This window comes from Triticum urartu, chromosome 5A, assembly GCF_056163025.1.
Source record: "Triticum urartu cultivar PI428250 chromosome 5A, HENAU_Tu73, whole genome shotgun sequence".
NCBI lineage: Eukaryota > Viridiplantae > Streptophyta > Magnoliopsida > Poales > Poaceae > Triticum > Triticum urartu.
In genome coordinates this window covers 576,635,256-576,647,679 of record NC_141877.1, presented here as the reverse complement: position 1 = coordinate 576,647,679, position 12,424 = coordinate 576,635,256, and the positions used below count along the sequence as shown (strand labels likewise).

The following is a 12,424-nucleotide window of genomic DNA, read 5'->3' as shown; positions in this document are numbered from 1 at the left end:
ATGACTTTGGGTCTGAAAGTTGTTAGACAATGGTGCACTATGACCTATGAACATTTTCCCTTAAGAAGTGTACTCTTTCTAGAGAAGAATCATACAAGCGGCGGACAATCGAGAGACAAATTTGCAGGGCTGAGCCTCCAAAAATGTGTTTCCGGGGTATTCATCAATCAATTGTCATTGATACAAAACCAAATGTAAAATAGCATACATCACGTTTTATATATCACGGCTTACGCGCCAGCCAAACAGCAGCAGCCTGAACCGAACTGAAACGGCTGGTCAGGGCAGGCACACGGCGGTGGGTTGGGTTTCACTCACTCCTCCGACTCCTCGTAGGCCGCCTCGGCCCGGAGCAGCACGAAGCCGACGGCGACGCCGACGAGCGTGAGCGCGTTCATGACGACGGCGATCTGGAAGATCTCGCCGGCGGCGTTGCACTGCGCGCCGAACGAGCCCCCGCGCCTCTTGCCCGCGGGGCTGAGCGACGCCACGATCCTGGCGAACTTGTAGTCGGCGCTCTTGCGCACGCCCAGCATGGTCACCTTGTTGAGCCCCTTGAGGCCGCTGTAGGCGTTCATGCCCTCCACGTACGTCACGCCGGACCTCTTCTTCGCCGCCGCCGCCGCCGGCGCGCCGGCCAGCTGCGGGAGCGTGGCCACGGAGAGCGACGCCATCGATCGAGCTCGGCTGAACCTGCACGCGAACCCACGGAAACAAAGCAAGGACTGAGTAATCCGCAGCTGATTGGTGGCGAGCTGCGATCTGGTACGGGAATGCGGCTTGGATCGCTTACCTTTTGGAGTTCTTGGAGCTGGAGGAGGAGGAGGAGGAGGAGGAGGGAGTGTGGCCGGCTGCGGTGCTTGGGGTTGGGTGGGTCACATGGAGGGAAAGGAAGGAGTGGTTTTGTACGGGGGATCAGGGGAGGATAAGGTGCGGGAGGCAACGGGCGGTGGCCGGAGGGCAGTTTATCCTTGCTCCTCCAAAGGAGAAGGTCCAATTGGTGGCTAGATGGATCCCCATTGGCCGGACCTGGTCCACATGTGCATGCTTCCCCCTTTGTTGTTTCGCGAGAGTCGTTCGTGGAATCCACACGCTGGCCTAGGAGTAGTACAGTTTACTTCTTTTTTAGGATCCCATACTTTATTAGTAATTTGGAACAATATTCAAAGGGATACAAAGAGGATCATGAGAGGAAATAAGCGAAAATTTTACAAAATTGCGAGCCTCATCATTTGAAGCACGACCTTCGAACATAAAATCAAAACAAGTAAAATGTGCTCTTCTGTTATCTATCTCCTTGACGACTGTGATATGAGGGCCTCCTACCCCTTTTATGATGTCATCCACAATCGGTTTGCAGACACTAGCAATTATCAAGTGATCCAAAGATAGATCATCCGCAAGTGCTAAAGCCTCACGACAAGCAATGGTCTCTAAAACTGTAGGGTTTCCCCGCAAAAAAAAACTGTAGGGTTAATAACACCGGGTGGAACAATTGATGAGGACCCAAGGTAGTGACCGTGTTCATCCCTGTATACTGCCGCCGCAGCTCCAACACGCCCATCATTGGACAAAACCCCATCTACATAGATTTTAACGTGTCCATTCGGAGGGGGTTTCCAACAGCTTCTCATTGGTATTACAAGTGCACGTCCTGCCGAAGTGGAAGTCCTGGCAATGTTGAGGCCATCCAACTCGGGGATGAAGCTCTCAGACAAAACGGTGGGTAGACATTGGTCTTTGGAAGATAGACTCATGTATTGCTTTTCGACGAGCGATCCATAGTGCCCAAAGAGTGACGACCATCTTCACAAACTCCGCATGTGATAATGAATCCATCATGTTAAAAAGCCAGTTTTTCGCATTGGGTTCATGAGACTCAACAATTTGATCAGTTAATTTCTCATCACCTAAGGCACAAACACACCTCGAAGTTGTGCAATCAATCAACGAGTGCCTCCAGGAATCGACAGCTCCACAAAGTTGGCAAAAATCCGCGTTGCACATATTTTTATGGTGGCGCACGTCCTCCGATAGCAAATAATGTTTTGCCAGCCTCCAAAGGAAAGTTATAATTTTCCCAGGGACTTTGGTGTTCCAAAGAGATGACCAGCTCTTCTCCTATGCCTCGCGATTGAACGTAGCTCCTCTCTGATCAAGCAAGTTATCCCGGGTGTTTCTCAAGTTCACTGATGTCTACTACGCAACCTTCTTCTTGTAGACTCGTGTTGGTACTCCAAGCGCAAAGTTTTGTAGGACAGTAGCAAATTTTCCTCAAGTGGATGACCTAAGGTTTATCAATCCATGGGAGGCGTAGGATGAAGATGGTCTCTCTCAAACAACCCTGCAACCAAATAACAAAGAGTCTCTTGTGTCCCCAACACACCCAATACAATGGTAAATTGTATAGGTGCACTAGTTGCAAAGAGATGGTGATACAAGTGTAATATGGATGGTAGATATAGGTTCTTGTAATCTGAAAATATAAAAATAGCAAGGTAGCAAGTAACAAAAGTGAGCAAAAATGGTATTAAAATGCTTGGAAACAAGGCTAGGGTTCATACTTTCACCAGTGCAAATTCTCTCAACAATGATAATATAATTAAATCATATGGCAATCCCTCAACGTGCAACAAAAGTCACTCCAAAGTTCCTATCGCGGAGAACATAAGATGAAATTGCTTGTAGGGTACAAAACCACCTCAAAGTTATTCTTTCCGATAAATCCATTGAGCTATTCATATAAGTGTCGCAAATAGCCCTAGAGTTCGTAGTAAAATAACATCATATGATACACATCAATCGACCCTAATGTCACCTAGATACTCCAATGTCACCACAAGTATCCGTGGGTCAATTATACGATATGCATCAAACAACTTCAGATTCATAATATTCAATCCAACACAAAGAACCTCAAAGAGTGCCCCAAGATTCCTACCGGAGAAACAAGGACGAAAACGTGCATCAACCCATATGCATAGATTACCCCAATGTCACCTCGGGAATCCGCGAGTTGAATGCCAAAACATACATCAAGTGAATCAATAGAACACCCCATTGCCACCACGGGTATCCCACGCAAGACATACATCAAGTGTTTTCAAATCCATAATAGTGAAACCTCAAAGGTAAAACTCAATTCATCACAAGAAGGTAGAGGGGGAGAAACACCATATGATCTAACTATAGTAACAAAGCTCGCGGTACATCAAGTGAAGGAAATATGCCCTAGAGGCAATAATAAAGTTGTTATTTATATTTCCTTATATCATGATAAATGTTTATTATTCATGCTAGAATTGTATTAACCGGAAACTTAGTACATGTGTGAATACATAGACTAACAGAGTGTCCCTAGTATGCCTCTAGTTGACTAGCTCGTTAATCAAAGATGGTTAAGTTTCCTAGCCATAGACTGTTGGGGAACGTAGTAATTTCAAAAATTTCCCTACGCACACGCAAGATCATGGTGATGCATAGCAACGAGATGGGAGAGTGTTGTCCACGTACCCTCGTAGACCGAAAGCGGAAGCATTAGCACAACACGGTTGATGTAGTCGTACGTCTTCACGATCCGACCGATCAAGTACCGAACGCACGGCACCTCCGAGTTCTGCACACGTTCAACTCGATGACGTCCCTCAAACTCTGATCCAGCCGAGTGTCGAGGGAGAGTTTCGTCAGCACGACGGCGTGGTGACGATGATGATGTTCTACCGACGCAGGGCTTCGCCTAAGCACCGCTACGATATGATCGAGGTGGATTACGGTGGAGGGTGTTGGAAATATGCCCTAGAGGCAATAATAAATTAGTTATTATTATTATATTTCATTGTTCATGATAATCGTTTATTATCCATGCTAGAATTGTATTGATAGGAAACTCAGATACATGTGTGGATACATAGACAACACCATGTCCCTAGTAAGCCTCTAGTTGACTAGCTCATTGATCAATAGATGGTTACAGTTTCCTGACCATGGACATTGGATGTCGTTGATAACGGGATCACATCATTAGGAGAATGATGTGATGGACAAGACCCAATCTAAGCCTAGCACATAGATCGTGTAGTTCGTATGCTAAAGCTTTTCTAATGTCAAGTATCATTTCCTTAGACCATGAGATTGTGCAACTCCCGGATACCGTAGGAATGCTTTGGGTGTACCAAACGTCACAACGTAACTGGGTGGCTATAAAGGTTCACTACAGGTATCTCCAAAAGTGTCTGTTGGGTTGGCACGAATCGAGACTGGGATTTGTCACTCCGTGTAAACGGAGAGGTATCTCTGGGCCCACTCGGTAGGGCATCATCATAATGTGCACAATGTGACCAAGGAGTTGATCACGGGATGATGTGTTACAGAACGAGTAAAGAGACTTGCCGGTAACGAGATTGAACAAGGTATCGAATCTCGGGCAAGTACAATACCGCTGGACAAAGGGAATTGTACACGGGATTGATTGAATCCTCGACATCGTGGTTCATCCGATGAGATCATCGTGGAACATGTGGGAGACAACATGGGTATCCAGATCCCGCTGTTGGTTATTGGCCGGAGAGTTGTCTCAGTCATGTCTGCATGGTTCCCGAACCCGTAGGGTCTACACACTTAAGGTTCGGTGACGTTAGAGTTGTTATGGGAAATAGTATGTGGTTAGCGAAGGTTGTTCGGAGTCCCGGATGAGATCCCGAACATGATGAGGAGCTCCGGAATGGTCCAGAGGTGAATATCGGTATATTGGACGAAGGGTATTGGAGTCCGGAATTGTTCCGGGGTACCAGGTGATGACCAGCGTGTCCGAAAGGGGTTTCGGAGGCCCCGGCAAGCGTTGGGGGGCCTTATGGGCCAAGGGGAGAGGGCACATCAGCCCACTAAGGGGATGAGCGCCCCTCCCACCCCATCTCACGTAACCAGGAGAGGTGGGGGCGCCACCCCTAGGGCAGCCGCTCCTCCCGGCTTGGGGGGCAAGTTTCCTAGGGGGTGGGGGCGCCCAAACCCATCTAGGGTTTCCCCTGTGGCCGCCGCCCCTCCCCTAGGGAACCCTAGGGCGCCTCCCCCTCCTCCCTTCCCCTATATATAGTGAGGGAGATAGAGGGCAGCCGCACCCTTCCCCTGGCGCAGCCCTCTTCCTCCTCCAACACCTCATCCTCCTCCGTAGTGCTTGGCGAAGCCCCGTCGGAGAACCACGAGCTCCATCACCACCACGCCGTCGTGCTGTCGGAGTTTTCCCTCAACTTCTCCTCTCACCTTGCTGGATCAAGAAGGAGGAGACGTCTCCCAACCGTACGTGTGTTGAACGCGGAGGTGCCGTCCGTTCGGCGCTAGGATCATCGGTGATTTGGATCACGACGAGTACGACTCCATCAACCCCGTTCACTTGAACGCTTCCGCTTAGCAATCTACAAGGGTATGTAGATGCACTCTCCTTCCCTCGTTGCTAGATTACTCCATAGATTGATCTTGGTGATGCGTAGAAAATTTTGAATTTCTGCTACGTTCACCAACATGTTGCATCATGAGCTAGGTCTATGCGTTTTCTATGCACGAGTAGAACACAAGTTGTTGTGGGCGTCGATTTTGTCAATTTGCTTGCCGTTACTAGTCTTATCTTGATTCGGCGGCATCGTGGGATGAAGCGGCCCGGACCGACCTTACACGTACTCTTACGTGAGACTGGTTCCACCGACTGACATGCACTAGTTGCATAAGGTGGCTAGCGGGTGTCTGTCTCTCCCACTTTAGTCAGATCGGATTCGATGAAAAGGGTCCTTATGAAGGATAAATAGAAATTGGCATATCACGTTGTGGTTTTCGCGTAGGTAAGAAACGTTCTTGCTAGAAACCTATAGCAGCCACGTAAACACTTGCAACAACAATTAGAGGACATCTAACTTGTTTTTGCAGCATATGCCTTGTGATGTGATATGGCCAAAAGGATGTGATGAATGATATATGTGATGTATGAGATTGATCATGTTCTTGTAATAGGAATCACGACTTGCATGTCGATGAGTATGACAACCGGCAGGAGCCATAGGAGTTGTCTTAATTTATTTATGACCTGCGTGTCAACATAAACGTCATGTAATTACTTTACTTTATTGCTAAAGCGTTAGCCATAGTAGTAGAAGTAATAGATGACGAGACAACTTCAAGAAGACACGATGATGGAGATCATGATGATGGAGATCATGGTGTCGTGCCGGTGACAATGATGATCATGGAGCCTCGAAGTTGGAGATCAAAAGGAGCAAAATGATATTGGCCATATCATGTCACTATTTGATTGCATGTGATGTTTATCATGTTTTACATCTTATTTGCTTAGAACGACGGTAGCTTAAACAAGATGATCCCTCGCAATAATTTCAAGAAAGTGTTCCCCCTAACTGTGCACCGTTGCGAAGGTTCGTCATTTCGAAGCACCACGTGATGATCAGGTGTGATAGATTCTAACGTTCGAATACAACGGGTGTAAGCCAGATTTACACACGCAATACACTTAGGTTGACTTGACGAGCCTAGCATGTACAGACATGGCCTCGGAACACGGAAGACCAAAAGGTCGAACATGAGTCGTATAGAAGATACGATCAACATGAGATGTTCACCGTTGATGACTAGTCCGTCTCACATGATGATCGGACACGGCCTAGTCGATTCGGATCATGTTTCACTTAGATGACTAGAGGGATGTCTATCTGAGTGGGAGTTCATTAAATAATTTGATTAGATGAACTCAATTATCATGAACATAGTCTAAATTGTCTTTGCAAATATGTTGTAGATAAATAGCTCACGTTGTAGCTCCCTGTTTCAATATGTTCCTAGAGAAAGATTAAGTTGAAAGATATTGTAAGCAATGATGCGGACTAGGTCCGTAGTTCGAGGAGTGTCCTCATTGCTACACAGAAGGCTTACGTCTTTGATACACCGCTCGATGTGCAAACCCCTACAACATCGTCTGTAGATGTTGTGAACACCTGACAGACACATCCTGATGACTACTTGATAGTTTACTGCACCATACTTTATGGCTTAGAATCGGGATTCCAATGACGTTTTGAACGCCATAGAACATATGAGATGTTCCAAGAGCTGAAATTGGGATTTCAGGCTCATACCCGTGTTGAGAGGTGTGAGACCTCTGACAAGTTCTTTTGCCAACAAGATGGAGGAGAATAGCTCAGCTAGTGAGCATGTGCTCAGAATGTCTGGGTGCTACAATCACTTAAATCAAGTGGGAGTTAAACTTCCAGATAAGATAGTGTTTGATGGAGTTCTCTAGACACTATCACTAAGCTACTAGATCTTCGTGATGAACTATGACATGCAAGGGATGGAGTTGATCCCGGTGCTATTCGTGGTGCTTAGGACCGCAAAAGGTAGAAATCAAGAAGGAGCATCAAGTGTTGATGGTTTAACAAGACCACTGGTTTCAAGAAGGGCAAGGGCTAGAAGGGAAACTTCATGGATGGCAAACCAGTTGCCGCTCCAGTGAAGGAACCCAAGGTTGAACCCAAACCCGAGACTAAGTGCTTCTATTGTAAAGGGAACAGTCACTGGTAGCGGAATTACCCCAAATGCATGGTAGATAAGAAGGATGGCAACTTCAAAGTATATACGTGTTATTAATGTGTACCTCACTAGTACTCCTGGTAGCACCTGGGTATTGGATACCGGTTCAGTTGCTATTATTGGTGACTTGAAGCAAAAGCTACGGACTAAACGGAGACTAGCTAAGGGCGAGGTGACGATGTGTGTTGGAAGTGTTTCCAAAGTTGATGAGATCACCATCGCATGCTCCATCTGCCTTCAGGATTAGTATTGAACCTAGATAAATGTTATCAGGTGTCTACGTTGAGCATGAATATGATTAGATCATGTTCATTGCAATACGGTCATTCATTTAAGTTAGAGAATAATGGTTATTCTGTTTACATGAATGATACCTTTCATGGTCATGCACCCTATGTGAATGGTTCATTGAATCTCGGTCGTGGTAATACACATGTTCACGCCAAAAGATGTAGAGTTAATAATGATAGTACCACTTTCTCGTGGCACTACCTCTTAGGTCATATTGGCATAAGATGCATGAAGAAACTCCATGTCGATGGATGTTTGGAGTCACTTGATTTTGAATCACTTGACACATGCGAGCCATGCCTCATGGGCAGGATGACTAAGACCCCATTTTCAGGTACAATGAAACGGGCAAGTGACTTGTTGGAAATCATGCATGCTGATGCGTGTGATCCAATGAGAATTGAAGTGTGCGGTGGATATCACTATTTTCTCATCTTCACTGACGATTTGGGTAGATATAGGTATATCTACCTAATGAAGCACAAGTTTGAAACGTTTGAAAAGTTCAAGCGATTTCAGAGTGAAGTTAAGAATCATCATAACAAAGAAGATCATGTTCCTACGATCTGATCAAAAGGGGATCTTCTGAGTTATGAGTTTGGCAATCACTTAAGACATTGTGGAATTGTTTCGCAGTTGAAGCCACCTGGAACACCACAAGGTAATGGTGTGTCCGGACATCGTAATCGAACCTTATGAGATATGGTGCGATCTATGATGTCTCTTACCGATCTACCGCTATTATTTTGAGGTTATGCATTAGAGACAACTACATTCACTTTAGATAGGACACCATATAAGTCCGTTGAGATGACGTCGTATGAACATTGGTTTGGCAAGAAACCAAAGTTGTCGTTTCTTAATGTTTGGGGCTGCGATGCTTAAGGCTTCAGCCGGAGAAGCTCAAACCCAAAGCGGACAAACACATCTTCATAGGATACCCAAAGGTGACAGTTGGGTATACCTTCTATCTCAGATCCGAGGGCAAATTATTTGTCGCTAAGAACGGGTCCTTTCTCGAGAAGGAGTTTCTCTCGAAAGAATTGAGTGGGAGGAAGATAGAACTTGATGAGGTTGTCGAACCTTTACTTCAACCAGAGAGTGATGCAACACAGAAAGATGTTTTCTGTGGCACCTACATCTGTTGAATAGGAAGTTAATGATAGTGATCATGAAGCTTCGGATCAAGTTGCTATCGAACCTCATAGGTCGACTAGGATATGTACTACTACTGAGTGGTATGGTAATCCTGTCTTAGATATCATGTTGTTAGACAACAATGAACCTACGAGCTATGGAGAAGCAATGGTGGGCCCGTATTCCGACAAATGGTTAGAAGCCATGAAATCCGAGACAGGATCCATGTATCAGAACAAAGTATGGACTTTGGTGGACTTGCCTGATGATTGGCAAGCCATTGAGATAAATGGATCTTTAAGAAGAAGACGAACGTGGGCGGTAATGTTACCGTCTATGAAGCTCGACTTGTGGGAAAGAATCTTTTCACAAGTTCAAGGAGTTGACTACGATGAGAATTTCTCACCCGTAGCGATGCTTAAGTCCGTCGGAATCATGTTAGCATTAGCTGTATTTTTCGATTATGAAATCTTACAGATGGATGTCAAAACAAGGTGTCTTACCAGTTTTTGTAAGAAAAGTTGTATGTGATACAATAAAAGGTTTTGTCGATCCTAAGGATGCTAAAAGGTATGCTGGCTCTAGCAATCCTTCTATGGACTAGAGCAAGCATCTCGGAATCGGAATATATGTTTTGATGGAGTGATCAAAGCTTTTAGGTTTATACAATGTTTGTTAGAAACTTGTATTTACAAGAAAGTGAGTGGGAGCACTACAATATTTCTGATAAGTATATGTGGATGACATATTGTTGATCCGAAATAATGTAGAATTTCTGGAAACCATAAACGGTTGTTTGAAGAGTGTTTTTCAAAGGAAGACCTGGATAAAGCTGCTTACATATTGGGCATCAAGATCTATAGAGATAGATCAAAACGCCTGATGATACTTTCAAAGAACGCACACCTTGACATGTTTTTGAAGGAGTTCAAAATAGATCAGTCAAAGAAGGGGTTCTTACCTGAGTTGTAAGGTGTGAAGTTGAGTAAGACTCAAAGATTGACCACGGCAGAAGAAAGAGGAAGGACGAATGTCATCCCCTATGCTCTTGTCATAGGATCTATACGGTATGCCATGCTGAGTACCGTACCTAATGTGTTCCTTGCCACATGTCTGGCAAGAGGGTACAAAGGTGATCTAGGAGTAGATCACCAGATAGCGGTCAAAATTATCCTTAGAGGAATAAGGAAATGTTTCTCGGTTATGGAGGTGATAAAGAGTTCGACATAAAGAGTTACGTTGATGCAAGATTAACACCTATCCGGATAGCTCTGAGTAGAAATACCAGATACGTATAATGGAGCAACAATTTGGAATAGCTCCAAGTGGAACGTGGTAGCAGCATCTATGACATAAAGTTTTGCGAAATACATAGGGATCTGAATATGGCAAGACCCGTTGACTACAACCTCTCTCACAAACATAACATGATCAAACCCAGAACTCACTGAGTATTAATCACATAGTGATGTGAACTAGATTAGTGACTCTAGTAAACTCTTTGGATGTTGGTCACATGGCGATGTGACCTGTGAGTGTTAATCACATGGCGATGTGAACTAGATTATTGACTCTAGTGCAAGTGGGAGACTTTTGGAAATATGCCCTAGAGGCAATAATAAATTAGTTATTATTATTATATTTCATTGTTCATGATAATCGTTTATTATCCATGCTAGAATTGTATTGATAGGAAACTCAGATACATGTGTGGATACATAGACAACACAATGTCCCTAGTAAGCCTCTAGTTGACTAGCTCGTTGATCAATAGATGGTTACAGTTTCCTGACCATGGACATTGGATGTCGTTGATAACGGGATCACATCATTAGGAGAATGATGTGATGGACAAGACCCAATCCTAAGCCTAGCACATAGATCGTGTAGTTCGTATGCTAAAGCTTTTCTAATGTCAAGTATCATTTCCTTAGACCATGAGATTGTGCAACTCCCGGATACCGTAGGAATGCTTTGGGTGTACCAAACGTCACAACGTAACTGGGTGGATATAAAGGTTCACTACAGGTATCTCCGAAAGTGTCTGTTGGGTTGGCACGAATCGAGACTGGGATTTGTCACTCCGTGTAAACGGAGAGGTATCTCTGGGCCCACTCGGTAGGACATCATCATAATGTGCACAATGTGACCAAGGAGTTGATCACGGGATGATGTGTTACAGAATGAGTAAGAGACTTGCCGGTAATGAGATTGAACAAGGTATCGGATACCGATGATCGAATCTCGGGCAAGTACAATACCGCTGGACAAAGGGAATTGTATACGAGATTGATTGAATCCTCGACATCGTGGTTCATCCGATGAGATCATCGTGGAACATGTGGGAGCCAACATGGGTATCCAGATCCCGCTGTTGGTTATTGGCCGGAGAGTTGTCTCGGTCATGTCTGCATGGTTCCCGAACCCGTAGGGTCTACGCACTTAAGGTTCGGTGACGCTAGAGTTGTTATGGGAAATAGTATGTGGTTAGCGAAGGTTGTTCGGAGTCCCGGATGAGACCCCGAACATGACGAGGAGCTCCGAAATGGTCCGGAGGTGAAGATCGGTATATTGGACGAAGGGTATTGGAGTCTGGAATTGTTCCGGGGGTACCAGGTGATGACCAGCGTGTCCGAAAGGGGTTTCGGAGGCCCCGGCAAGCGTTGGGGGGCCTTATGGGCCAAGGGGAGAGGGCACATCAGCCCACTAAGGGGATGAGCGCCCCTCCCACCCCATCTCACGTAACCAAGAGAGGTGGGGGCGCCACCCCTAGGGCAGCCGCCCCTCCCGGCTTGGGGGGCAAGTTTCCTAGGGGGTGGGGGCGCCCAAACCCATCTAGGGTTTCCCCTGTGGCCGCCGCCCCTCCCCTAGGGAACCCTAGGGCGCCTCCCCCTCCTCCCTTCCCCCTATATATAGTGAGGGAGATAGAGGGCAGCCGCACCCTTCCCCTAGCGCAGCCCTCTTCCTCCAACACCTCATCCTCCTCCGTAGTGCTTGGCGAAGCCCTGCCGGAGAACCACGAGCTCCATCACCACCACGCCGTCGTGCTGTCGGAGTTTTCCCTCAACTTCTCCTCTCACCTTGCTGGATCAAGAAGGAGGAGACGTCTCCCAACTGTACGTGTGTTGAACGCGGAGGTGCCGTCCGTTCGGCGCTAGGATCATCGGTGATTTGGATCACGACGAGTATGACTCCATCAACCCCGTTCACTTGAACGCTTCCGCTTAGCGATCTACAAGGGTATGTAGATGCACTCTCCTTCCCTCGTTGCTAGATTACTCCATAGATTGATCTTGGTGATGCGTAGAAAATTTTGAATTTCTGCTACGTTCACCAACAGAGGGGGGCACCGCACACGGCTAAGAGATCAAGAGATCAATTGTTGTGTCTATGGGGTGCCCCCTGGCCA

At 46.0% G+C, this 12,424-nt stretch overlaps 1 protein-coding gene across 1 annotated transcript; it reads right to left on the bottom strand.

Annotated features, from left to right (window-relative positions):
- Positions 1-159: 159 nt before the first annotated feature.
- On the bottom strand, positions 160-1,016 carry LOC125510746 (cytochrome b6f complex subunit (petM)). Its single transcript, XM_048676002.2, has 2 exons — positions 794-1,016; positions 160-693 (listed from the first exon to the last, which is right to left on the bottom strand). Exon 2 carries the CDS (start codon positions 672-674, stop codon positions 315-317), a length of 360 nt encoding a protein of 119 aa, XP_048531959.1. The 5' UTR covers positions 675-693; positions 794-1,016; the 3' UTR covers positions 160-314.
- Positions 1,017-12,424: the final 11,408 nt, after the last annotated feature.

What these genes read in the sequence shown, in the direction of transcription:
- LOC125510746 (XM_048676002.2), bottom strand. Translation starts at nt 674, where the DNA reads ATGGCGTCGCTCTCCGTGGCCACGCTCCCGCAGCTGGCCGGCGCGCCG.